The following is a 26,737-nucleotide window of genomic DNA, read 5'->3' as shown; positions in this document are numbered from 1 at the left end:
AAAAAAAAAAATCAACACTTTATGTCAAAATTATAATTTTCCTCCATTTTGTGTGTATATATAAAAAAAATTTTTTTTTTTCTTATATAATAATTCGTTAAATAGTATTACAAAATTTTGGAATTATTCTAAATGATGTAATTAGAGAAAATATTTATTTTCTTTTTAAAAATGAAATTTTATATTTACGTATATTTATTATTGTCTGAGTTTGTATATATGTACATATATATTAATGTATAGAATCTGTTTGAAATATATTGTAATACAGCTGAAAATTTTTGACAGTATTTCTTCGATTCTTGAACGAGTTTGTCAAGAAAGTTGGAAAAATTATTTACTGTAAAATACATATAAAAATCTTTATTTAACTGTTAGTAAATTTGGAATTTTTTTTTTTTTGACTTAAAACTTCAAATAAATAAAAAAAAATGCATTACTAATTCAATAATTAGCAATTAATTAAATAATTAATAATATAACAATTCTGATTTTAAAATTTTATTTTTCAATAAAATAAGCATATAAACCAATTTAATTTCCTAAAAAAGAAAATTATTTCTAAGGTTTATATATGTTTCGCATAATTTAAATTTCCAAAAATTGTTAAAATTTATTCGTTTTATTTAATTAATAACGGCTTATAACATTTAGAAATAAATAAATATCGCTTTATATTATTGAATAAAATTTATTTATGTATATTATTAATTTATAAAATTTATTTAATTTTTCCAAGCTTTCTTTAATATATAGTTAATAAATTTATTTATAAAAGTAATATAAATTTGAGAAATTGAAAAATTTTACCAACAAAAACTGCGTAGTAAACATATATACTTTCAATAATAAGTTATAATCAAAAAAGTGGTAAGTAGAAATATCAAATATTTTTGAACATATAATTAATAATAGTTATTAGTATTAATTTTTGAAAAATTTATTTCTTTGAAAGAAAATAGAAAGTTTAGAAAATTTTTACGCTAAATCAGTATGAAAAAATAAGTTTAACAATTTAGAAAAAAAAATTTCTAATTAATAAAAACTACTTTTCAAATATATTTGAAATTTTTATATACTTTAAATATGATTATAATTCTTTTTACAATTAAAAAAAGTGGTTGCAATAATTTTTTTTTTAAATAATAAAATTTAAAAATAATAAACTTTTTGTTAAATAATAAAATTTAAAAATAAAATTTTTTTTGTTATATAATAAAATTTAAAAAATAATAAATTTTTTGTTAAAAAATAAAATTTAAAAATAATAAATTTTAAATAAATTATTTATATTAAAAAATAGAGATTTAAAGAAAAATTATTATTATTATTATTATTATTATTATAAATGAAGATAAAGTTAAAGTAGAAATTTCACTGTCGGTAAGTGATTTCACTTATCATAAACTTCATTTTCTTTGACGTGATATAAATTAAAAGTTTTATTTAATATAAAAATTAATTAATAATAATTATGTTTACAATATTCATGCATTTAATTTCCCATTAATTCAATTTGGATTATCGATATAAAATGTAATTATTAATTAAAATATGGTAATTATATAATTATTTCTTTATGATAAATTTCGTTTACGTATACATAAATGGAAAAATCAATTTTCATTTAAAAAAAAATAATATATTGCAAATAAGGATATTTATTTTTTTTTTTTTGTTAACAATTGTAAATAATAATTCTTGGAGGTTTCACATGCTTCCAGTAGATGGCAGCACTGATTTGAAAGATGTTGGTAAAATATTTAAAACCATTTTCATTCTTATTTGTGTTGATAAATCTGATTCTAGAATTTAAATTAAAGAACAAAAAGCATTCAGAATAGTATAATTAGGAATTTAGAATTAAACTTTCATTTATTTTATCATTATTTATTTATATTTTTTTCTTACAATTTTTTAGTTTTATTGATTTTGTTTACTAATACATTTTTATTTATTTATTTTTTTTAATTTAATTTTTAATTTATTTTTCTATTTATTCATTATTTATTTATTGTTTTTTTTTTGTTTAAAATTTATTACAATTTTTATAATAATTTGAATTACAATTTTTTATTACAATTTGTAGTTTTATTTATTTATTTTGTTTAAAATTTATTACAATTTTTAGTTTTATTTATTTATTACATTTTCATTTTTTTAAAAATTTTTTTTTTTTTATTTAAAAATTTATTACAATTTTTTATAATAATTTGTATTATAATTTTTTATTGCAATGTTTTATTACAATTATTTAGTTTTATTATTTATTACATTTTTATTTGTTTATTTATTATTTTATTTAACATTTATTACAATTTTTATTATAACTTGTATACATTACAAAATTTTATTATACAATTGATATATAAAAAAAAAAAAAAAAAATAGTAAGTTTTGCTTAAATACAAATTTTTAACAATGGAAATAAATTTAATACAAATCTGTTAATAAAATTTTATATATTTTATTATTATTATTATTATTTTTATTATTATTATTATTATTATTATTATTATTATTATTATTATTATTATTATTATTATTATTATTATTATTATTATTATTATTATTATATTAGTTTCTGTATTCAAATCAAAATGGATACGAACTGAATAAAAATTCGAGTTACGATATAAAATTGCACAATATTGTTTTCGAAATTTTTCTTTTACTGACGTGTATACCAAATGTAATCATTCATATTTTGAAAACAAATATTTTTGATACATCCCACGCATTGTCAAAAGCAGGGAATAATTGCAAGCGACAAGAAGGTTTGATATGATATATATATATATATATATATATATATATATATGCATTATGATGGTGTGATAGTAGTACGATGGTACCTAAAGCGACGAGGTATTATACAAATTATTGATCGTCCCCCTAGCAAGGTCCTCATCAGCTGTCGTGGTTTCCATCGGTCCTCCTGGTACTACCGGGATAGTATATACATATATATATATATAATATATGAAAAAAAAAATACATTGAAAAAAATTTAATTAATAATACTTCAATAATATAATTTTTTAAATTTCCTATAGTATTGTAGTGTTATAGTATTAATTTCATATAGTATTAATTTCATAGTATTGTAGTACTGTAGTATTGTAGGCCCTTATGAAAATTCCTTATAAGAAAATAAATGTTAAAGCTGAAATGTTTTCAGTATAATGTTTTTTTTTATAATATTTTCGCGATTATAGGTAATTTATTATAAGAAATTCATTATAAAATTTTTTTTTCTCAAATAATTATAAAAATATATATAATTATTAGAGACTCTTTAATGAAATAATTACAATTTTATAATTATGAAAATGTAATTATAGAAAATAAAATTTTTCACATGGAAAAATTAAAATATTATAAAATTAAAATTATAAAAATTTAATTACAGTAATTAATTAATTTTGTATTTTACTGATAACTATATATATAGTTTTGTAATTTTGTATTTTACCGATAACTATATATATAATATATAGTTATCAGTAAAATACAAAATTAATTAATTTCTGTAATTAAATTTTTATAATTTTAATTTTATAATATTTTAATTTTTGCATGTGGAAAATTTTATTTTCAATAATTAAATTATCAAAATTATAAAATTGTAATGATTTCATTAGTCTCTTATAATTATATTTTTATAATTATTTGAGAAAAAAAATTTTATTATGAATTTCTTATAATAAATTACCTATAATCGGGAAAATATTATACAAAAAACATTATACTGAAAACATTTTAGCTTTAACATTTATTTTCTTATAAGGGAATTTTCATAAGAGTAGTATTATAGTATTGTAGTACTGTAGTATTACAATTTTATAGTATCATAGTACTGTATTTGTAGTATTATAGCATTTATTACAGTATTATAGTTTTAGTTTACAAATATTTTTCTATAGTAAAATACATAAAGAATTCAATATTAAAAAAAGTATTTATGATTTCAAGTCAAGAAAAAGGGGAGAAAGCGGCATTTTTTGATTATATTTATAATTTTACGCATTTATTATTAGAAACTTTTCACTATAATATATACATATATATAATTCCATTGGTGGTCTGACCGCATGAAAATTTTCCTTGACTTTTGAATGTATATATATATTTGTTTCGCGTTTAACCCTTTACCTGATCCTTTTTGAAGAAGTCAACGGAACGATCATAAATAAGTCACTTCGTATGACTTTGAAAATGAAATTCCATGTGCAGGTACATTGCAAAATTTAAACCGTGACGGAATTTCATTTTGAAAATTCTTATATTTTCATTTTTTTTTAAAGACAGAAACTTTCTAGTTTCAAGAGATTTTTATACGAATGTTTTTTTTTTTAATGTTGCATTTAATTTAATAATTAAACAATAAATTATATATTAATAATTATAGAATATTAAAAGAAAAATTTTTCTCATATTAGTTTTTTTTTCCGTCTATTATTTATATAGTTAAAAAGAAATTATAGTCTTGTGCGCAAGAAAAGGGGAAATTCGCCGTTCTTATTCACTTCCGGAAAGTCCTTGCCCTCTTCCGTTAAATGTCCATTAATCTAGGAGGTAATATCCTCTTTGCTAGAGGCGGAATCTTATGAGAAGAGCGAAAAGCAACTCGAGGAGTTATTGTAATAATAAGGGGATCTCTCGAGTCCTTTTCCCTTCATTCGTGTTCGTATAGCCCTTGTGCTAATTCTGACAGGATTAATGTTACACGATACCTTTCACTTCCATACTATTAATTACGAACATTATATATATATTTGATAGATTCTCACATATAACTTAAATATGATTATAGAACTTCAATTTTTTTTGTTTTGTTTTATTGACAAATACAATTTTTTTTTTAAATCTAAATAAATAGTATTATATTTTTAAAAAATGTATATTTTATTTTCTCCAATAGTTTTTTTTTTAAATTGTTAAATAAGAAGAACATTTTTAATTATAAAAATCTATTTTTTCAGAAAACGATAAATAATTCTCAAGTTTGCGACAGTCACAATCGTTAAGTGATTGAATTATATAAACGTTAAGATTATGCGTTCAGGGTTCGATCCTTCCTAGAGTTAAAAAAATTTTAATTCTTTAAGTTAAAAGTAGAGTGTACATTTTATTTATTATTATTTTTAATTTACAAAAAAAAAACTAAAAAAAAAATGTAATTCAATTATTGTATATTTGTTGATTTCATTTTCAGAAATTGTGATTAATAAATTGAAAACTAAAATAAATTCTAGAGACGATTAATTTTTTTTTTTTTTACATCACAGAGGTAAAAATTTATATAATGAAGGGACGACAGTAATTTTTAGATTTCTATTGTGAGCTGAATTGTGAGTTTTTTTTTTTTATTTTTTTTTAAAGTGAGCGTATAACAAAAAGATATATAACCATATAGCTATTTTGCGATAATATATACGAATCTGGCTGACGTGTATTTGACTGACGACCTTTCAGGCAAACGCAGCAGGAGCTCAACGTCATTCGCGAGGCAAACGCGAGTGATATTTATCAAGAGAGGTAATTAGGAGTTACTTGGAATTGCACACTTACTTCTTGTATTTTCCCATTCGCAAGAGATCATCGCCATTTTCAAACTGCGCTATTCGCTCATACACAAAACATTCAATATCAATAATAATTAATCAATTTTCATTTTTTATTCAATATATATAAATATACTATACGCAGACAATGAAATATTATTTACAAACCATTTTGTATATTCTTTTTTTTTTCTCTAATCTATAGCAATTTTTTTTTTCAAAATTCATAATTCTCGTTTTTCTTTTCTATAACATTTTTTTTTTTTCAAAATTTCAGTCATTTTTTTGCCCCCAATTTTTTTCTCTCGATTTTTTGTTCGCGTTATGACAAAATAAAAATTCGGCATCGCAAAAATTGTATCAATTAAAAAATTTTTTGCAAATAAAAATTTGGAACAAATTAAATTCAAAAAAAAATTAAAATTCGGAACAAATTCAATTGAGAAAAATTAAAATTCAGGAAAAATAAAAATTCCAAACAAATTAATTTTGGAAAAATTAAAATTCGGTGAAATTAAAATTCGATGAATTAAAGAATTTTTGTCATTTAAAAATTCAAATCACTTAAAATTCTCTTCAATGATAATTCCACAGAAAATTAAAAGGCATTAAAATAAGCTATGCAACGCTTATTATTTTAATCTAATTTTCCTTATTTTAATCAATTTTTGGTATTAAAATAAGCAAAATTGAATTAAAATAATAAGTGTTGCAGCTTATTTTAATAACTTATAATTTTCTGCGTGTATTTATTTGTATGGAAAATTTATATTCAATTCTTTTTCGCTTTCTATAATTTACAAGAAAAATTTTTTCCAATGTTCAAATTAAATATTGCTCTAGATTTATTTTTCCCAGAAATTACTATGTTCATTTATCAAAAAATTTGGAAACGATCAAGTTTACGCATGAGTTGTTGTGTTCCATTTTCAAAAAAATAGGAAGTTCACCCCTTCTAACAATTGAACTCACCATTTGGTTTTGCTATGGTCTTTTTCACATATTAGGCCAAACCCCCATCAGACCAAAAATGCGTGCAATAGGCTCTAATAATCTGGACATTCTCGTGTTTGAATTTAACAAAGGAAAACTGTAAGAGTTTTTGGTATGAAAGAAATAGTCGACAGTTGTTCTATATAGGTAGTAGCTACTTGCTGTGGAGTTATATGGTTACCAGAAGAGATGGGAAAAAGGGGCGAAATAGAAAAGAGGGAAAAGAGGAAAACGGAGTGAAGAGAAAAGTGGATGGCAAAATGGAATATGGAAAGGGGAGAGAGAGAGAGAGAGAAAGAAGTGCTATACGGTGCATGGCTCTACGTACAATCATTAATCACGTTCGTGTCTTGGCTAGCTCCACGCCAGGGGTACCTTTACTATAAGGGTATATATATACCAAAAAGAGAGAGAGAAAGAGATATACATGCGGAGTTGGTTTCAGAAGAACGCTCCGATTCTCCTTCACTCATATTCCAGGCTAGTTCGTTTCACCCCAGAAGGGCAAAATCACCCCTCATCTCTAAAACGACAGTCAGACATGCCGATTATTGTCGATGTTGAGAATTTGATAGGAGATACCTTCATATATAATAAGACGAATGTACCAAAAAAAAAGAAATGATAGATGATAATTTAAATTCGAGAATTTTTATACCCTTATTAGGCTATTTTACAAATTCAAAATCGTAAAAATTTATAAAACCTATCTTTTAGAAAAAAAGTGGGACAAATATTCACAGAAAAAAAACTAAACTCATAATGTGTCGTATAAGCGGCGGATGCTGAGCTACACTCAAAAAATCGAGGGAAAAATTTTCGGGAAATAAAATTTGCAAGATAATGACTCGGCAATAATACCAAAAAATTGAGCAAAAAGTCTCGAACCAATCAAAAAGTGCGCCATACATTTTTTGTTAGAGACTTTTTGCTCAATTTTTTGGCATTATTCCCGAGTCACTATCTGGCAAATTTTTTTTTTCGAAAATTTTTTCCCAGTTTTAGTGAGTGTTGCTCAGCATCCGCTGGACCAATCAAAAAGTGCGCCATACATTTTTTGTTCGAGACTCCCGGGTTAAGATTTTGGCGGTATTCCCGATCTATTATCCCGCAAATTTAATTTTTCAAAATTTTTTAAAAAATTTATCTGAGTGTAGCTCAGCATCCGCTGGACCAATCAAAAAGTGCGCCATACATTTTTTGTTCGAGACTTCCGGGTTAAGACTTTGGCGGTATTCCCGATCAATTATCTCGCAAATTTAATTTTTCGAAATTTTTTAAAAAATTTATCTGAGTGTAGCTCAGCATCCGCTGGACCAATCAAAAAGTGCGCCATACATTTTTTGATCGAGACTTCCGGGTTAAGACTTTGGCGGTATTCCCGATCAATTATCTCGCAAATTTAATTTTTCGAAATTTTTTAAAAAATTTATCTGAGTGTAGCTCAGCATCCGCTGGACCAATCAAAAAGTGCGCCATACATTTTTTGTTCGAGACTTCCGGGTTAAGACTTTGGCGGTATTCCCGATCAATTATCTCGCAAATTTAATTTTTCGAAATTTTTTAAAAAATTTATCTTAGTGTAGCTCAGCATCCGCTGTACCAATAAAAAAGTGCGCCATACATTTTTTGTTCGAGACTCCCGGGTTAAGATTTTGGCGGTATTCCCGATCAATTATCTCGCAAATTTAATTTTTCGAAATTTTTTAAAAAATTTATCTGAGTGTAGCTCAGCATCCGCTGGACCAATCAAAAAGTGCGCCATACATTTTTTGTTCGAGACTTCCGGGTTAAGACTTTGGCGGTATTCCCCATCAATTATCTCGCAAATTTAATTTTTCGAAATTTTTTAAAAAATTTATCTTAGTGTAGCTCAGCATCCGCTGTACCAATAAAAAAGTGCGCCATACATTTTTTGTTCGAGACTCCCGGGTTAAGATTTTGGCGGTATTCCCGATCAATTATCTCGCAAATTTAATTTTTCGAAATTTTTTAAAAAATTTATCTGAGTGTAGCTCAGCATCCGCTGGACCAATCAAAAAGTGCGCCATACATTTTTTGTTCGAGACTTCCGGGTTAAGACTTTGGCGGTATTCCCGATCAATTATCTCGCAAATTTAATTTTTCGAAATTTTTTAAAAAATTTATCTGAGTGTAGCTCAGCATCCGCTGGACCAATCAAAAAGTGCGCCATACATTTTTTGTTTGAGACTTCCGGGTTAAGATTTTGGCGGTATCCCCGATCAATTATCTCGCAAATTTAATTTTTCGAAATTTTTTAAAAAATTTATCTGAGTGTAGCTCAGCATCCGCTGTACCAATAAAAAAGTGCGCCATACATTTTTTGTTCGAGACTCCCGGGTTAAGACTTTGGCGGTATTCCCGATCAATTATCTCGCAAATTTAATTTTTAGAAATTTTTTCCCAGTTTTAGTGAGTGTAGCTCAGCATCCGCTGGACCAATCAAAAACTGCGCGATACATTTTTTGTTAGAGACTCCCGGGTTAAGACTTTGGCGGTATTCCTGATCAATTATCTCGCAAATTTAATTTTTCGAAATTTTTTAAAAAATTTATCTGAGTGTAGCTCAACATCCGCTGTACCAATAAAAAAGTGCGCCATAGATTTTTTGTTCGAGACTCCCGGGTTAAGACTTTGGCGGTATTCCCGATCAATTATCTCGCAAATTTAATTTTTCGAAATTTTTTAAAAAATTTATCTGAGTGTAGCTCAGCATCCGCTGGACCAATCAAAAAGTGCGCCATACATTTTTTGTTCGAGACTTCCGGGTTAAGACTTTGGCGGTATTCCCGATCAATTATCTCGCAAATTTAATTTTTCGAAATTTTTTAAAAAATTTATCTTAGTGTAGCTCAGCATCCGCTGTACCAATAAAAAAGTGCGCCATACATTTTTTGTTCGAGACTACTGGGTTAAGATTTTGGCGGTATTCCCGATCAATTATCTCGCAAATTTAATTTTTCGAAATTTTTTAAAAAATTTATCTGAGTGTAGCTCAGCATCCGCTGGACCAATCAAAAAGTGCGCCATACATTTTTTGTTCGAGACTTCCGGGTTAAGACTTTGGCGGTATTCCCGATCAATTATCTCGCAAATTTAATTTTTCGAAATTTTTTAAAAAATTTATCTGAGTGTAGCTCAGCATCCGCTGGACCAATCAAAAAGTGCGCCATACATTTTTTGCTTGAGACTTCCGGGTTAAGATTTTGGCGGTATCCCCGATCAATTATCTCGCAAATTTAATTTTTCGAAATTTTTTAAAAAATTTATCTGAGTGTAGCTCAGCATCCGCTGTACCAATAAAAAAGTGCGCCATACATTTTTTGTTCGAGACTCCCGGGTTAAGACTTTGGCGGTATTCCCGATCAATTATCTCGCAAATTTAATTTTTAGAAATTTTTTCCCAGTTTTAGTGAGTGTAGCTCAGCATCCGCTGGACCAATCAAAAATTGCGCGATACATTTTTTGTTAGAGACTCCCGGGTTAAGACTTTGGCGGTATTCCTGATCAATTATCTCGCAAATTTAATTTTTCGAAATTTTTTAAAAAATTTATCTGAGTGTAGCTCAACATCCGCTGTACCAATAAAAAAGTGCGCCATACATTTTTTGTTCGAGACTCCCGGGTTAAGACTTTGGCGGTATTCCCGATCAATTATCTCGCAAATTTAATTTTTCGAAATTTTTTAAAAAATTTATCTGAGTGTAGCTCAGCATCCGCTGGACCAATCAAAAAGTGCGCCATAGATTTTTTGTTCGAGACTCCCGGGTTAAGACTTTGGCGGTATTCCCGATCAATTATCTCGCAAATTTAATTTTTCGAAATTTTTTAAAAAATTTATCTTAGTGTAGCTCAGCATCCGCTGTACCAATAAAAAAGTGCGCCATACATTTTTTGTTCGAGACTCCCGGGTTAAGACTTTGGCGGTATTCCCGATCAATTATCTCGCAAATTTAATTTTTCGAAATTTTTTAAAAAATTTATCTGAGTGTAGCTCAGCATCCGCTGGACCAATCAAAAAGTGCGCCATACATTTTTTGTTCGAGACTTCCGGGTTAAGACTTTGGCGGTATTCCCGATCAATTATCTCGCAAATTTAATTTTTCGAAATTTTTTAAAAAATTTATCTGAGTGTAGCTCAGCATCCGCTGTACCAATAAAAAAGTGCGCCAAACATTTTTTGTTCGAGACTCCCGGGTTAAGACTTTGGCGGTATTCCCGATCAATTATCTCGCAAATTTAATTTTTCGAAATTTTTTAAAAAATTTATCTGAGTGTAGCTCAGCATCCGCTGAACCAATAAAAAAGTGCGCCATACATTTTTTGTTCGAGACTTCCGGGTTAAGACTTTGGCGGTATTCCCGATCAATTATCTCGCAAATTTAATTTTTCGAAATTTTTTAAAAAATTTATCTTAGTGTAGCTCAGCATCCGCTGTACCAATAAAAAAGTGCGCCATACATTTTTTGTTCGAGACTCCCGGGTTAAGATTTTGGCGGTATTCCCGATCAATTATCTCGCAAATTTAATTTTTCGAAATTTTTTAAAAAATTTATCTGAGTGTAGCTCAGCATCCGCTGGACCAATCAAAAAGTGCGCCATACATTTTTTGTTCGAGACTTCCGGGTTAAGACTTTGGCGGTATTCCCGATCAATTATCTCGCAAATTTAATTTTTCGAAATTATTTAAAAAATTTATCTGAGTGTAGCTCAGCATCCGCTGGACCAATCAAAAAGTGCGCCATACATTTTTTGTTTGAGACTTCCGGGTTAAGATTTTGGCGGTATCCCCGATCAATTATCTCGCAAATTTAATTTTTCGAAATTTTTTAAAAAATTTATCTGAGTGTAGCTCAGCATCCGCTGTACCAATAAAAAAGTGCGCCATACATTTTTTGTTCGAGACTCCCGGGTTAAGACTTTGGCGGTATTCCCGATCAATTATCTCGCAAATTTAATTTTTAGAAATTTTTTTCCAGTTTTAGTGAGTGTAGCTCAGCATCCGCTGGACCAATCAAAAACTGCGCGATGCATTTTTTGTTAGAGACTCCCGGGTTAAGACTTTGGCGGTATTCCTGATCAATTATCTCGCAAATTTAATTTTTCGAAATTTTTTAAAAAATTTATCTGAGTGTAGCTCAACATCCGCTGTACCAATAAAAAAGTGCGCCATACATTTTTTGTTCGAGACTCCCGGGTTAAGACTTTGGCGGTATTCCCGATCAATTATCTCGCAAATTTAATTTTTTGAAATTTTTTAAAAAATTTATCTGAGTGTAGCTCAGCATCCGCTGGACCAATCAAAAAGTGCGCCATAGATTTTTTGTTCGAGACTCCCGGGTTAAGACTTTGGCGGTATTCCCGATCAATTATCTCGCAAATTTAATTTTTCGAAATTTTTTAAAAAATTTATCTGAGTGTAGCTCAGCATCCGCTGGACCAATCAAAAAGTGCGTCATAGATTTTTTGTTCGAGACTCCTGGGTTAAGACTTTGGCGGTATTCCCGATCAATTATCTCGCAAATTTAATTTTTCGAAATTTTTTAAAAAATTTATCTGAGTGTAGCTCAGCATCCGCTGTACCAATAAAAAAGTGCGCCATACATTTTTTGTTCGAGACTCCCGGGTTAAGACTTTGGCGGTATTCCTGATCAATTATCTCGCAAATTTAATTTTTCGAAATTTTTTAAAAAATTTATCTGAGTGTAGCTCAGCATCCGCTGGACCAATCAAAAAGTGCGCCATACATTTTTTGTTCGAGACTTCCGGGTTAAGACTTTGGCGGTATGCCCGATCAATTATTTCGCAGAATTAAATTTTTTGAAATTTTTTAAAAAATTTATCTGAGTGCAGCTCAGCATCCGCTGTACCAATAAAAATGTGCGCTATACATTTTTTGTTCGAGACTCCCGGGTTAAGACTTTGGCGGTATTCCCGATCAATTATCTCGCAAATTTAATTTTTCGAAATTTTTTAAAAAATTTATCTGAGTGTAGCTCAGCATCCGCTGGACCAATCAAAAAGTGCGCCATACATTTTTTGTTTGAGACTTCCGGGTTAAGATTTTGGCGGTATCCCCGATCAATTATCTCGCAAATTTAATTTTTCGAAATTTTTTAAAAAATTTATCTGAGTGTAGCTCAGCATCCGCTGGACCAATCAAAAAGTGCGCCATAGATTTTTTGTTCGAGACTCCCGGGTTAAGACTTTGGCGGTATTTCCGATCAATTATCTCGCAAATTTAATTTTTCGAAATTTTTTAAAAAATTTATCTGAGTGTAGCGCAGCATCCGCTGGACCAATCAAAAAGTGCGTCATAGATTTTTTGTTCGAGACTCCTGGGTTAAGACTTTGGCGGTATTCCCGATCAATTATCTCGCAAATTTAATTTTTCGAAATTTTTTAAAAAATTTATCTGAGTGTAGCTCAGCATCCGCTGTACCAATAAAAAAGTGCGCCATACATTTTTTGTTCGAGACTCCCGGGTTAAGACTTTGGCGGTATTCCTGATCAATTATCTCGCAAATTTAATTTTTCGAAATTTTTTAAAAAATTTATCTGAGTGTAGCTCAGCATCCGCTGGACCAATCAAAAAGTGCGCCATACATTTTTTGTTCGAGACTTCCGGGTTAAGACTTTGGCGGTATTCCCGATCAATTATTTCGCAGAATTAAATTTTTTGAAATTTTTTAAAAAATTTATCTGAGTGCAGCTCAGCATCCGCTGTACCAATAAAAATGTGCGCTATACATTTTTTGTTCGAGACTCCCGGGTTAAGACTTTGGCGGTATTCCCGATCAATTATCTCGCAAATTTAATTTTTCGAAATTTTTTAAAAAATTTATCTGAGTGTAGCTCAGCATCCGCTGGACCAATCAAAAAGTGCGCCACACATTTTTTGTTTGAGACTTCCGGGTTAAGACTTTGGCGGTATTCCCGATCTATTATCCCGCAAATTTAATTTTTCAAAATTTTTTAAAAAATTTATCTGAGTGTAGCTCAGCATCCGCTGGACCAATCAAAAAGTGCGCCATACATTTTTTGTTCGAGACTTCCGGGTTAAGACTTTGGCGGTATTCCCGATCAATTATCTCGCAAATTTAATTTTTCGAAATTTTTTCCCAGTTTTAGTGAGTGTAGCTCAGCATCCGCTGGACCAATCAAAAACTGCGCGATACATTTTTTGTTAGAGACTCCCGGGTTAAGACTTTGGCGGTATCCCCGATCAATTATCTCGCAAATTTAATTTTTCGAAATTTTTTAAAAAATTTATCTGAGTGTAGCTCAGCATCCGCTGTACCAATAAAAAAGTGCGCCATACATTTTTTGTTCGAGACTCCCGGGTTAAGACTTTGGCTGTATTCCCGATCAATTATCTCGCAAATTTAATTTTTCCAAATTTTTTCCCAGTTTTAGTGAGTGTAGCTCAGCATCCGCTGGACCAATCAAAAACTGCGCGATACATTTTTTGTTAGAGACTCCCGGGTTAAGACTTTGGCGGTATTCCCGATCAATTATCTCGCAAATTTAATTTTTCGAAATTTTTTAAAAAATTTATCTGAGTGTAGCTCAGCATCCGCTGGACCAATCAAAAAGTGCGCCATAGATTTTTTGTTCGAGACTCCCGGGTTAAGACTTTGGCGGTATTCCCGATCAATTATCTCGCAAATTTAATTTTTCGAAATTTTTTAAAAAATTTATCTGAGTGTAGCTCAGCATCCGCTGTACCAATAAAAAAGTGCGCCATACATTTTTTGTTCGAGACTCCCGGGTTAAGACTTTGGCGGTATTCCCGATCAATTATCTCGCAAATTTAATTTTTCGAAATTTTTTAAAAAATTTATCTGAGTGTAGCTCAGCATCCGCTGAACCAATCAAAAAGTGCGCCATACATTTTTTGTTCGAGACTTCCGGGTTAAGACTTTGGCGGTATTCCCGATCAATTATCTCGCAAATTTAATTTTTCGAAATTTTTTAAAAAATTTATCTGAGTGTAGCTCAGCATCCGCTGTACCAATAAAAAAGTGCGCCAAACATTTTTTGTTCGAGACTCCCGGGTTAAGACTTTGGCGGTATTCCCGATCAATTATGTCGCAAATTTAATTTTTCGAAATTTTTTAAAAAATTTATCTGAGTGTAGCTCAGTATCCGCTGAACCAATCAAGAAGTGCGCCATACATTTTTTGTTCGAGACTTCCGGGTTAAGACTTTGGCGGTATTCCCGATCTATTATCCCGCAAATTTAATTTTTAGAAATTTTTTAAAAAATTTATCTTAGTGTAGCTCAGCATCCGCTGTACCAATAAAAAAGTGCGCCATACATTTTTTGTTCGAGACTCCCGGGTTAAGATTTTGGCGGTATTCCCGATCAATTATCTCGCAAATTTAATTTTTCGAAATTTTTTAAAAAATTTATCTGAGTGTAGCTCAGCATCCGCTGGACCAATCAAAAAGTGCGCCATACATTTTTTGTTAGAGACTCCCGGGTTAAGACTTTGGCGGTATTCCCGATCAATTATCTCGCAAATTTAATTTTTCGAAATTTTTTAAAAAATTTATCTGAGTGTAGCTCAGCATCCGCTGAACCAATCAAGAAGTGCGCCATACATTTTTTGTTCGAGACTTCCGGGTTAAGACTTTGGCGGTATTCCCGATCTATTATCCCGCAAATTTAATTTTTAGAAATTTTTTAAAAAATTTATCTTAGTGTAGCTCAGCATCCACTGTACCAATAAAAAAGTGCGCCATACATTTTTTGTTCGAGACTCCCGGGTTAAGATTTTGGCGGTATTCCCGATCAATTATCTCGCAAATTTAATTTTTCGAAATTTTTTAAAAAATTTATCTGAGTGTAGCTCAGCATCCGCTGGACCAATCAAAAAGTGCGCCATACATTTTTTGTTAGAGACTCCCGGGTTAAGACTTTGGCGGTATTCCCGATCAATTATCTCGCAAATTTAATTTTTCGAAATTTTTTAAAAAATTTATCTGAGTGTAGCTCAGCATCCGCTGGACCAATCAAAAAGTGCGCCATAGATTTTTTGTTCGAGACTCCCGGGTTAAGACTTTGGCGGTATTCCCGATCAATTATCTCGCAAATTTAATTTTTCGAAATTTTTTAAAAAATTTATCTGAGTGTAGCTCAGCATCCGCTGGACCAATCAAAAAGTGCGCCATACATTTTTTGTTCGAGACTCCCGGGTTAAGACTTTGGCGGTATTCCCGATCAATTATCTCGCAAATTTAATTTTTCGAAATTTTTTAAAAAATTTATCTGAGTGTAGCTCAGCATCCGCTGTACCAATAAAAAAGTGCGCCATACATTTTTTGTTCGAGACTCCCGGGTTAAGACTTTGGCGGTATTCCCGATCAATTATCTCGCAAATTTAATTTTTCGAAATTTTTTCCCAGTTTTAGTGAGTGTAGCTCAGCATCCGCTGGACCAATCAAAAAGTGCGCGATACATTTTTTGTTCGAGACTCCCGGGTTAAGACTTTGGCGGTATTCCCGATCAATTATCTCGCAAATTTAATTTTTCGAAATTTTTTAAAAAATTTATCTGAGTGTAGCTCAGCATCCGCTGTACCAATAAAAAAGTGCGCCATACATTTTTTGTTCGAGACTCCCGGGTTAAGACTTTGGCGGTATTCCCGATCAATTATCTCGCAAATTTAATTTTTCGAAATTTTTTAAAAAATTTATCTGAGTGTAGCTCAGCATCCGCTGTACCAATAAAAAAGTGCGCCATACATTTTTTGTTCGAGACTCCCGGGTTAAGACTTTGGCGGTATTCCCGATCAATTATCTCGCAAATTTAATTTTTCGAAATTTTTAAAAAAATTTATCTAAGTGTAGCTCAGCATCCGCTGGACCAATCAAAAAGTGCGCCATAGATTTTTTGTTCGAGACTCCCGGGTTAAGACTTTGGCGGTATTCCCGATCAATTATCTCGCAAATTTAATTTTTCGAAATTTTTTAAAAAATTTATCTGAGTGTAGCTCAGCATCCGCTGGACCAATCAAAAAGTGCGCCATACATTTTTTGTTCGAGACTCCCGGGTTAAGACTTTGGCGGTATTCCCGATCAATTATCTCGCAAATTTAATTTTTCGAAATTTTTTAAAAAATTTATCTGAGTGTAGCTCAGCATCCGCTGTACCAATAAAAAAGTGCGCCATACATTTTTTGTTCGAGACTCCCGGGTTAAGACTTTGGCGGTATTCCCGATCAATTATCTCGCAAATTTAATTTTTCGAAATTTTTTAAAAAATTTATCTGAGTGTAGCTCAGCATCCGCTGTTCCAATCAAAAAGTGCGCCATAGATATTTGGTCGAGACTCCCGGGTTAAGACTTTGGCGGTATTCCCGATCAATTATCTCGCAAATTTAATTTTTCGAAATTTTTTAAAAAATTTATCTGAGTGTAGCTCAGCATCCGCTGTACCAATAAAAAAGTGCGCCAAACATTTTTTGTTCGAGACTCCCGGGTTAAGACTTTGGCGGTATTCCCGATCAATTATGTCGCAAATTTAATTTTTCGAAATTTTTTAAAAAATTTATCTGAGTGTAGCTCAGCATCCGCTGAACCAATCAAGAAGTGCGCCATACATTTTTTGTTCGAGACTTCCGGGTTAAGACTTTGGCGGTATTCCCGATCTATTATCCCGCAAATTTAATTTTTAGAAATTTTTTAAAAAATTTATCTTAGTGTAGCTCAGCATCCGCTGTACCAATAAAAAAGTGCGCCATACATTTTTTGTTCGAGACTCCCGGGTTAAGATTTTGGCGGTATTCCCGATCAATTATCTCGCAAATTTAATTTTTCGAAATTTTTTAAAAAATTTATCTGAGTGTAGCTCAGCATCCGCTGGACCAATCAAAAAGTGCGCCATACATTTTTTGTTAGAGACTCCCGGGTTAAGACTTTGGCGGTATTCCCGATCAATTATCTCGCAAATTTAATTTTTCGAAATTTTTTAAAAAATTTATCTGAGTGTAGCTCAGCATCCGCTGAACCAATCAAGAAGTGCGCCATACATTTTTTGTTCGAGACTTCCGGGTTAAGACTTTGGCGGTATTCCCGATCTATTATCCCGCAAATTTAATTTTTAGAAATTTTTTAAAAAATTTATCTTAGTGTAGCTCAGCATCCACTGTACCAATAAAAAAGTGCGCCATACATTTTTTGTTCGAGACTCCCGGGTTAAGATTTTGGCGGTATTCCCGATCAATTATCTCGCAAATTTAATTTTTCGAAATTTTTTAAAAAATTTATCTGAGTGTAGCTCAGCATCCGCTGGACCAATCAAAAAGTGCGCCATACATTTTTTGTTAGAGACTCCCGGGTTAAGACTTTGGCGGTATTCCCGATCAATTATCTCGCAAATTTAATTTTTCGAAATTTTTTAAAAAATTTATCTGAGTGTAGCTCAGCATCCGCTGGACCAATCAAAAAGTGCGCCATAGATTTTTTGTTCGAGACTCCCGGGTTAAGACTTTGGCGGTATTCCCGATCAATTATCTCGCAAATTTAATTTTTCGAAATTTTTTAAAAAATTTATCTGAGTGTAGCTCAGCATCCGCTGGACCAATCAAAAAGTGCGCCATACATTTTTTGTTCGAGACTCCCGGGTTAAGACTTTGGCGGTATTCCCGATCAATTATCTCGCAAATTTAATTTTTCGAAATTTTTTAAAAAATTTATCTGAGTGTAGCTCAGCATCCGCTGTACCAATAAAAAAGTGCGCCATACATTTTTTGTTCGAGACTCCCGGGTTAAGACTTTGGCGGTATTCCCGATCAATTATCTCGCAAATTTAATTTTTCGAAATTTTTTCCCAGTTTTAGTGAGTGTAGCTCAGCATCCGCTGGACCAATCAAAAAGTGCGCGATACATTTTTTGTTCGAGACTCCCGGGTTAAGACTTTGGCGGTATTCCCGATCAATTATCTCGCAAATTTAATTTTTCGAAATTTTTTAAAAAATTTATCTGAGTGTAGCTCAGCATCCGCTGTACCAATAAAAAAGTGCGCCATACATTTTTTGTTCGAGACTCCCGGGTTAAGACTTTGGCGGTATTCCCGATCAATTATCTCGCAAATTTAATTTTTCGAAATTTTTTAAAAAATTTATCTGAGTGTAGCTCAGCATCCGCTGTACCAATAAAAAAGTGCGCCATACATTTTTTGTTCGAGACTCCCGGGTTAAGACTTTGGCGGTATTCCCGATCAATTATCTCGCAAATTTAATTTTTCGAAATTTTTAAAAAAATTTATCTAAGTGTAGCTCAGCATCCGCTGGACCAATCAAAAAGTGCGCCATAGATTTTTTGTTCGAGACTCCCGGGTTAAGACTTTGGCGGTATTCCCGATCAATTATCTCGCAAATTTAATTTTTCGAAATTTTTTAAAAAATTTATCTGAGTGTAGCTCAGCATCCGCTGGACCAATCAAAAAGTGCGCCATACATTTTTTGTTCGAGACTCCCGGGTTAAGACTTTGGCGGTATTCCCGATCAATTATCTCGCAAATTTAATTTTTCGAAATTTTTTAAAAAATTTATCTGAGTGTAGCTCAGCATCCGCTGTTCCAATCAAAAAGTGCGCCATAGATTTTTTGTTCGAGACTCCCGGGTTAAGACTTTGGCGGTATTCCCGATCAATTATCTCGCAAATTTAATTTTTCGAAATTTTTTAAAAAATTTATCTGAGTGTAGCTCAGCATCCGCTGTACCAATAAAAAAGTGCGCCAAACATTTTTTGTTCGAGACTCCCGGGTTAAGACTTTGGCGGTATTCCCGATCAATTATGTCGCAAATTTAATTTTTCGAAATTTTTTAAAAAATTTATCTGAGTGTAGCTCAGCATCCGCTGAACCAATCAAGAAGTGCGCCATACATTTTTTGTTCGAGACTTCCGGGTTAAGACTTTGGCGGTATTCCCGATCTATTATCCCGCAAATTTAATTTTTAGAAATTTTTTAAAAAATTTATCTTAGTGTAGCTCAGCATCCGCTGTACCAATAAAAAAGTGCGCCATACATTTTTTGTTCGAGACTCCCGGGTTAAGATTTTGGCGGTATTCCCGATCAATTATCTCGCAAATTTAATTTTTCGAAATTTTTTAAAAAATTTATCTGAGTGTAGCTCAGCATCCGCTGGACCAATCAAAAAGTGCGCCATACATTTTTTGTTAGAGACTCCCGGGTTAAGACTTTGGCGGTATTCGCGATCAATTATCTCGCAAATTTAATTTTTCGAAATTTTTTAAAAAATTTATCTGAGTGTAGCTCAGCATCCGCTGAACCAATCAAGAAGTGCGCCATACATTTTTTGTTCGAGACTTCCGGGTTAAGACTTTGGCGGTATTCCCGATCTATTATCCCGCAAATTTAATTTTTAGAAATTTTTTAAAAAATTTATCTTAGTGTAGCTCAGCATCCACTGTACCAATAAAAAAGTGCGCCATACATTTTTTGTTCGAGACTCCCGGGTTAAGATTTTGGCGGTATTCCCGATCAATTATCTCGCAAATTTAATTTTTCGAAATTTTTTAAAAAATTTATCTGAGTGTAGCTCAGCATCCGCTGGACCAATCAAAAAGTGCGCCATACATTTTTTGTTAGAGACTCCCGGGTTAAGACTTTGGCGGTATTCCCGATCAATTATCTCGCAAATTTAATTTTTCGAAATTTTTTAAAAAATTTATCTGAGTGTAGCTCAGCATCCGCTGGACCAATCAAAAAGTGCGCCATAGATTTTTTGTTCGAGACTCCCGGGTTAAGACTTTGGCGGTATTCCCGATCAATTATCTCGCAAATTTAATTTTTCGAAATTTTTTAAAAAATTTATCTGAGTGTAGCTCAGCATCCGCTGGACCAATCAAAAAGTGCGCCATACATTTTTTGTTCGAGACTCCCGGGTTAAGACTTTGGCGGTATTCCCGATCAATTATCTCGCAAATTTAATTTTTCGAAATTTTTTAAAAAATTTATCTGAGTGTAGCTCAGCATCCGCTGTACCAATAAAAAAGTGCGCCATACATTTTTTGTTCGAGACTCCCGGGTTAAGACTTTGGCGGTATTCCCGATCAATTATCTCGCAAATTTAATTTTTCGAAATTTTTTCCCAGTTTTAGTGAGTGTAGCTCAGCATCCGCTGGACCAATCAAAAAGTGCGCGATACATTTTTTGTTCGAGACTCCCGGGTTAAGACTTTGGCGGTATTCCCGATCAATTATCTCGCAAATTTAATTTTTCGAAATTTTTTAAAAAATTTATCTGAGTGTAGCTCAGCATCCGCTGTACCAATAAAAAAGTGCGCCATACATTTTTTGTTCGAGACTCCCGGGTTAAGACTTTGGCGGTATTCCCGATCAATTATCTCGCAAATTTAATTTTTCGAAATTTTTTAAAAAATTTATCTGAGTGTAGCTCAGCATCCGCTGTACCAATAAAAAAGTGCGCCATACATTTTTTGTTCGAGACTCCCGGGTTAAGACTTTGGCGGTATTCCCGATCAATTATCTCGCAAATTTAATTTTTCGAAATTTTTAAAAAAATTTATCTAAGTGTAGCTCAGCATCCGCTGGACCAATCAAAAAGTGCGCCATAGATTTTTTGTTCGAGACTCCCGGGTTAAGACTTTGGCGGTATTCCCGATCAATTATCTCGCAAATTTAATTTTTCGAAATTTTTTAAAAAATTTATCTGAGTGTAGCTCAGCATCCGCTGGACCAATCAAAAAGTGCGCCATACATTTTTTGTTCGAGACTCCCGGGTTAAGACTTTGGCGGTATTCCCGATCAATTATCTCGCAAATTTAATTTTTCGAAATTTTTTAAAAAATTTATCTGAGTGTAGCTCAGCATCCGCTGTACCAATAAAAAAGTGCGCCATACATTTTTTGTTCGAGACTCCCGGGTTAAGACTTTGGCGGTATTCCCGATCAATTATCTCGCAAATTTAATTTTTCGAAATTTTTTAAAAAATTTATCTGAGTGTAGCTCAGCATCCGCTGTTCCAATCAAAAAGTGCGCCATAGATTTTTTGTTCGAGACTCCCGGGTTAAGACTTTGGCGGTATTCCCGATCAATTATCTCGCAAATTTAATTTTTCGAAATTTTTTAAAAAATTTATCTGAGTGTAGCTCAGCATCCGCTGTACCAATAAAAAAGTGCGCCATACATTTTTTGTTCGAGACTCCCGGGTTAAGACTTTGGCGGTATTCCCGATCAATTATCTCGCAAATTTAATTTTTCGAAATTTTTAAAAAAATTTATCTAAGTGTAGCTCAGCATCCGCTGGACCAATCAAAAAGTGCGCCATAGATTTTTTGTTCGAGACTCCCGGGTTAAGACTTTGGCGGTATTCCCGATCAATTATCTCGCAAATTTAATTTTTCGAAATTTTTTAAAAAATTTATCTGAGTATAGCTCAGCATCCGCTGTACCAATAAAAAAGTGCGCCATACATTTTTTGTTCGAGACTCCCGGGTTAAGACTTTGGCGGTATTCCCGATCAATTATCTCGCAAATTTAATTTTTCGAAATTTTTTAAAAAATTTATCTGAGTGTAGCTCAGCATCCGCTGGACCAATCAAAAAGTGCGCCATACATTTTTTGTTCGAGACTTCCGGGTTAAGACTTTGGCGGTATTCCCGATCAATTATTTCGCAAATTTAATTTTTCGAAATTTTTTAAAAAATTTATCTGAGTGTAGCTCAGCATCCGCTGGACCAATCAAAAAGTGCGCCATAGATTTTTTGTTCGAGACTCCCGGGTTAAGACTTTGGCGGTATTCCCGATCAATTATCTCGCAAATTTAATTTTTCGAAATTTTTTAAAAAATTTATCTGAGTGTAGCTCAGCATCCGCTGTACCAATAAAAAAGTGCGCCATACATTTTTTGTTCGAGACTCCCGGGTTAAGTCTTTGGCTGTATTCCCGATCAATTATCTCGCAAATTTAATTTTTCGAAATTTTTTCCCAGTTTTAGTGAGTGTAGCTCAGCATCCGCTGGACCAATTAAAAAGTGCGCTATACATTTTTTGTTCGAGACCTTTTGCTTAATTTTTTGGCATTATTTTTAAGTCATTATCTCGCAAATTTTATTTCCCGAAAATTTGGCGCACTTTTTGATTGGTCCACTTGGTGATTTTCCTTTTGTAACTGTATATGTATATAAAAAATAAAAAAAACTTTTCCTTCTAAATTTTATATTTATCAAATAATGCTTTCGAGAAAAGAAAACCTAACCTAAAAAGAATGTAAATCATAGTCTACAAAAACTACTCAGTCGGTAACTAAATTCAGTTTTATTCGAATAATTGTTAATAATCGCTTAGTTGAGAAATAATAAAGATATAAATAAAAGAAAATAAAATAATTAAAAAGGAGAAAAAAGTGTTTTTTATTTTACGATTTATTAATTTTTTCTCGTTAATTGTCATAATTTTTTATGAAAAAAATAATTGAGGAAAACATATCCCGAAGAAGTAAAAGAAAAAAGTTGGACCAACAGTTAAAAAAGAAAGAATAAAAAAAAGGTGCAGACTGCTTTTGGCACCCCTCGAAACACGCGACGTGACGCGTCACTCCCCGCGGAAATCAACGCCAATGCTGCTGATGGGGTGATTCGTTCACTGAAATATCCGGTACATTGTGTGAGATGGATGAAGTTGGCATTACTGGATACAAAAACTTAATCTGAAAAATTTAATTTTTTTTTTAAATTTGATTACAATTAAAAAGGCAACATAAAAAATATTTTTATTAATTTTTATATTTTATTTTTATATAAAAAAAAATTTTTTAATTTTGAAACTAAATTTACCTTTTTTTTAATTCATTTATTTTATTTATTTACCCGAATTCTTGTAATATTTTATTTTCAAATTTCAAATACATGATTTAATTTTGAAATCGTTTTTCAAAAAAAAAAAAAAAAAAACTGTTTTGTCGTTGTTTGACGTTATCTTTATCACTGTGACACATATTTAATTAAATAATATTTAACTATAATGAGGAAAATATGCATAAAAAAAATTTTATCCCATATAGTTTATGAAACCTACGTTTACAATTTGTAAAAGATTAAAATTTGTCAGTTAATTAAATTTAGTGTTAGGAAATATTTTCTCATATGGAGTGTAGGTCAGTAACTAAAAGATTCAAAGAGGATAAAATTGTTTTTGTTAGAATATTAAAAAAATTACTTATACGCGAAAGAAACAACAATTCTTATATATTAGAATAAAAAAAAAAATTTTCACAAATTTCTATTACTGAGAAAAATGGAAAAACGAATAAAGTAACTTTTACTATATACTTATAAAGTAAAAATGGAACTGTCCGCAGTTTCTAAGCATTTCTGTAGTAAAAAATTATTGCTAGAAATGCGCAGAAACTGCAGACAGTTCCGATTTTATTTTTAAAATATAGTAAAAAATTACTTTATTCGTTTTTCCATTTTTCTCCGTAATATATAAAAACATTGACAATTTTTCTTTTTTTTCAAAAATAACAATTAAATTTCTTTTTTATTTTATAGACAAAAAATGCCAACCATTGATATTAGTGAAATAAAAATTGTCGATGATAGTTTCAATAAAAATGATATTATCAATGACATAATAAAAAATCAAAATCAAGAAGATGCTTTTCATATTTTGGATGTTGGTGAAGTTGTATCAAGGCATAAATTATGGTTGGAGAAAATTCCTCGTGTTACACCTTATTTTGGTAAATTTTTTCCAATTTTACAATATCATTTCGAGAAAATAAATTTTTTCTATTTTATAAATTTAATTTATAATAATTTATGTTTTTTTATTATATTAATATAGTAGAAATAAAATATTAGATTATTTATAAATTATTTTATTTTTTTTTTTTTTAATTTTAGCCGTGAAATGTAATCCTAATCCAACTGTGATTAAAATTATAGCTGATATGAATGGAAATTTTGATTGTGCATCGAAGGTAATGTAATTTAAAAAAAAATTTTTTTAGCGTTCGTCCGTCCATTCGTCCGTTGTACGCTCGTGTACGGTTGCTATGGTAATAGTTACTATACCAACTGTTTCCATGGCAACCGTTACCATAGCAACTGTTTCCATGGGAACCGTTATCATAGCAGCTGTTACCATAGCAACCGTTTCCATAGTAACTATTTCCATAGCAACCGTTTCCATGACAACCGTTACCATAGCAACTGTTTCTATGGCAACCGTTATCATAGCAACTGTTATCATTACCATTTTTTACCTTAAGCAACGGTAATATTAATTAAAATTAAAATTTACCAATAAAATCTCTTACATTTTACAGAAAGAAATAACTGATGTTATGAAATATAACGTGTCCGGTGAACGTATTATTTTTGCTAATCCAATGAAAGCACAATCACAAATTAAATTTGCAAAAGAAGTTGGTGTTGATAAATTAACTGCCGATTGTGAATTCGAACTTTATAAGATAAAAGATTTGTTTCCAGAAGCAAAGTGAGTAAATAAAAAAGAAAAAAAATTTTTTTTGTCAAAATCAATAACAAATAAATGAATAAATTTTCTTTTTTTGTTTTTTTTTTAAGGATAGTTATTCGTATTCGTTGTGATTCAAAAGTTACGGAAAATAATCTTGGACAAAAATATGGATGTAATCCAAATGACGAAGTTTTTGAATTAATAAATTTGACAAAATCATTGAATTTAACTTTATATGGATTTAGCTTTCATGTTGGTAGTCCTTGTGGTGATTTAAATGCATATGATGAGGGTATAAAAATTGCTAAAAATTTAATCGATTATGCCAAATCAATTGGTTGTTATGATGCTTGTTTAATCGATATTGGTGGTGGATTTCCAGGCGAAAATGATTTTGACTTAGATAAGGTAAAAAAAAAAAAGAAACTATAATGTTTCATTAATAATTTAATTTAATAATGATAACGAAAATTTACAATAAAAGAACCTCTTTTTTTTTAAAAAAAAATTTTTTTATTTAAAAAAAAAAACAACAGATAGCAAATGTAATAAACAAATCAATCGAGAACATTGATCCATCAATAAAAATTATAAGTGAACCAGGAAGATATTATGTTACAGCAGCTTTTACTGCTGTTGCTCATTTAATTGGTAAAAAAATAATACAATCTGGTAATGATGAAATGAAAATGTATTACGTTAATGATGGAACTTTTGGTTCATTTATAGAAGAAATGTTGAACTTGAAACAACGTTATCCAATTTCCCTAAATGGGGTAAGTGCAACTTTTATGTTACGGACATAAAAAAATTTTATTTTTGTTTTATTCATGTTTTAAACAAAACTAATGAAATTAAAGCGAAAATTTTAGGGATTTCAAAGCATAAAAATTATACTATGTATATATATTAAAAATCTCTCTCTCTCTATATATATATATAATATATGTAAATTTTGCTATAATAAATTATAACTTTCAGACTGAAAATAATACAAAATTTCTTTCATCATTATGGGGACCAACATGTGATGCATTTGATTGTATATTAAAAAATGTTTTTTTACCTGATTTTAAAGTTAACGATTGGCTAATTTGGAACGATATGGGCGCTTATACCTTAGCGTGTGCAAGTAGTTTTAATGGCTTTCAAGGTCCTGAAATTTATCCATTTATTCGAAAAAAAGATCAGTGAGTATAATAATATTCTTTTTTTCTGCAATTTAACTAAAATCTTTCAAATATTTACTTTTTTTTCAACAGGTATACTTTGAAACAACTAATATCTATCGTCAATAACAAGAAAATAAATTCTCAATTTTAAATATCACACAAGGAATAAAATAGGAAGCAGACAATTAAAATTCGAGTAAAATCGTATATGTATATATTAATTATTGACTGCATTTCAAAACCATGACCTTTTTAAAAAAAAATAAATGATAAATGTTTTTAATATTTTATTATAATTGAAGAAAGAATATATTATCCGTGTTATAAAAAAAAAATTTATCTGGTTGGAATAACAATAGTTTATTCTATAATCTGCGACGAGATATTTATGTTTAAATAAAAAATTTTATTTTGTTACTTTGAATATAATATATATGTAATATTTTTAACCTTTTAAAAAAAGTAAAATTTGTAAAAATGAATAAATAAAATATTATATTTCTAA

At 30.6% G+C, this 26,737-nt stretch overlaps 1 protein-coding gene across 5 annotated transcripts; it reads left to right on the top strand.

Annotated features, from left to right (window-relative positions):
- The first annotated feature begins 204 nt into the window (after positions 1 to 204).
- On the top strand, positions 205 to 26,737 carry LOC127276923 (ornithine decarboxylase 1-like). 5 transcript variants are annotated; one of them, XM_051297673.1, is made up of 9 exons: positions 205 to 342; positions 740 to 870; positions 24,127 to 24,317; positions 24,481 to 24,557; positions 24,906 to 25,078; positions 25,168 to 25,468; positions 25,597 to 25,836; positions 26,042 to 26,250; positions 26,323 to 26,737. In XM_051297673.1, the coding sequence occupies exons 3-9, from the start codon at positions 24,134 to 24,136 to the stop codon at positions 26,381 to 26,383; spliced, it is 1,245 nt and encodes a 414-aa protein (XP_051153630.1). In that variant the 5' UTR covers positions 205 to 342; positions 740 to 870; positions 24,127 to 24,133; the 3' UTR covers positions 26,384 to 26,737. The 5 variants fall into 5 exon arrangements, with proteins under 5 accessions (XP_051153630.1, XP_051153629.1, XP_051153632.1 ...); XM_051297672.1 differs by having other exon boundaries at positions 233 to 373; XM_051297675.1 differs by having other exon boundaries at positions 307 to 373; positions 779 to 870.

Source organism: Leptopilina boulardi, unplaced genomic scaffold (genome assembly GCF_019393585.1).
Source record: "Leptopilina boulardi isolate dan_hultmark-lab unplaced genomic scaffold, ZJU_Lbou_2.1 LbouV2_155, whole genome shotgun sequence".
Taxonomy (NCBI): domain Eukaryota; kingdom Metazoa; phylum Arthropoda; class Insecta; order Hymenoptera; family Figitidae; genus Leptopilina; species Leptopilina boulardi.
This window is presented reverse-complemented; position numbering and strand designations above follow the sequence as displayed.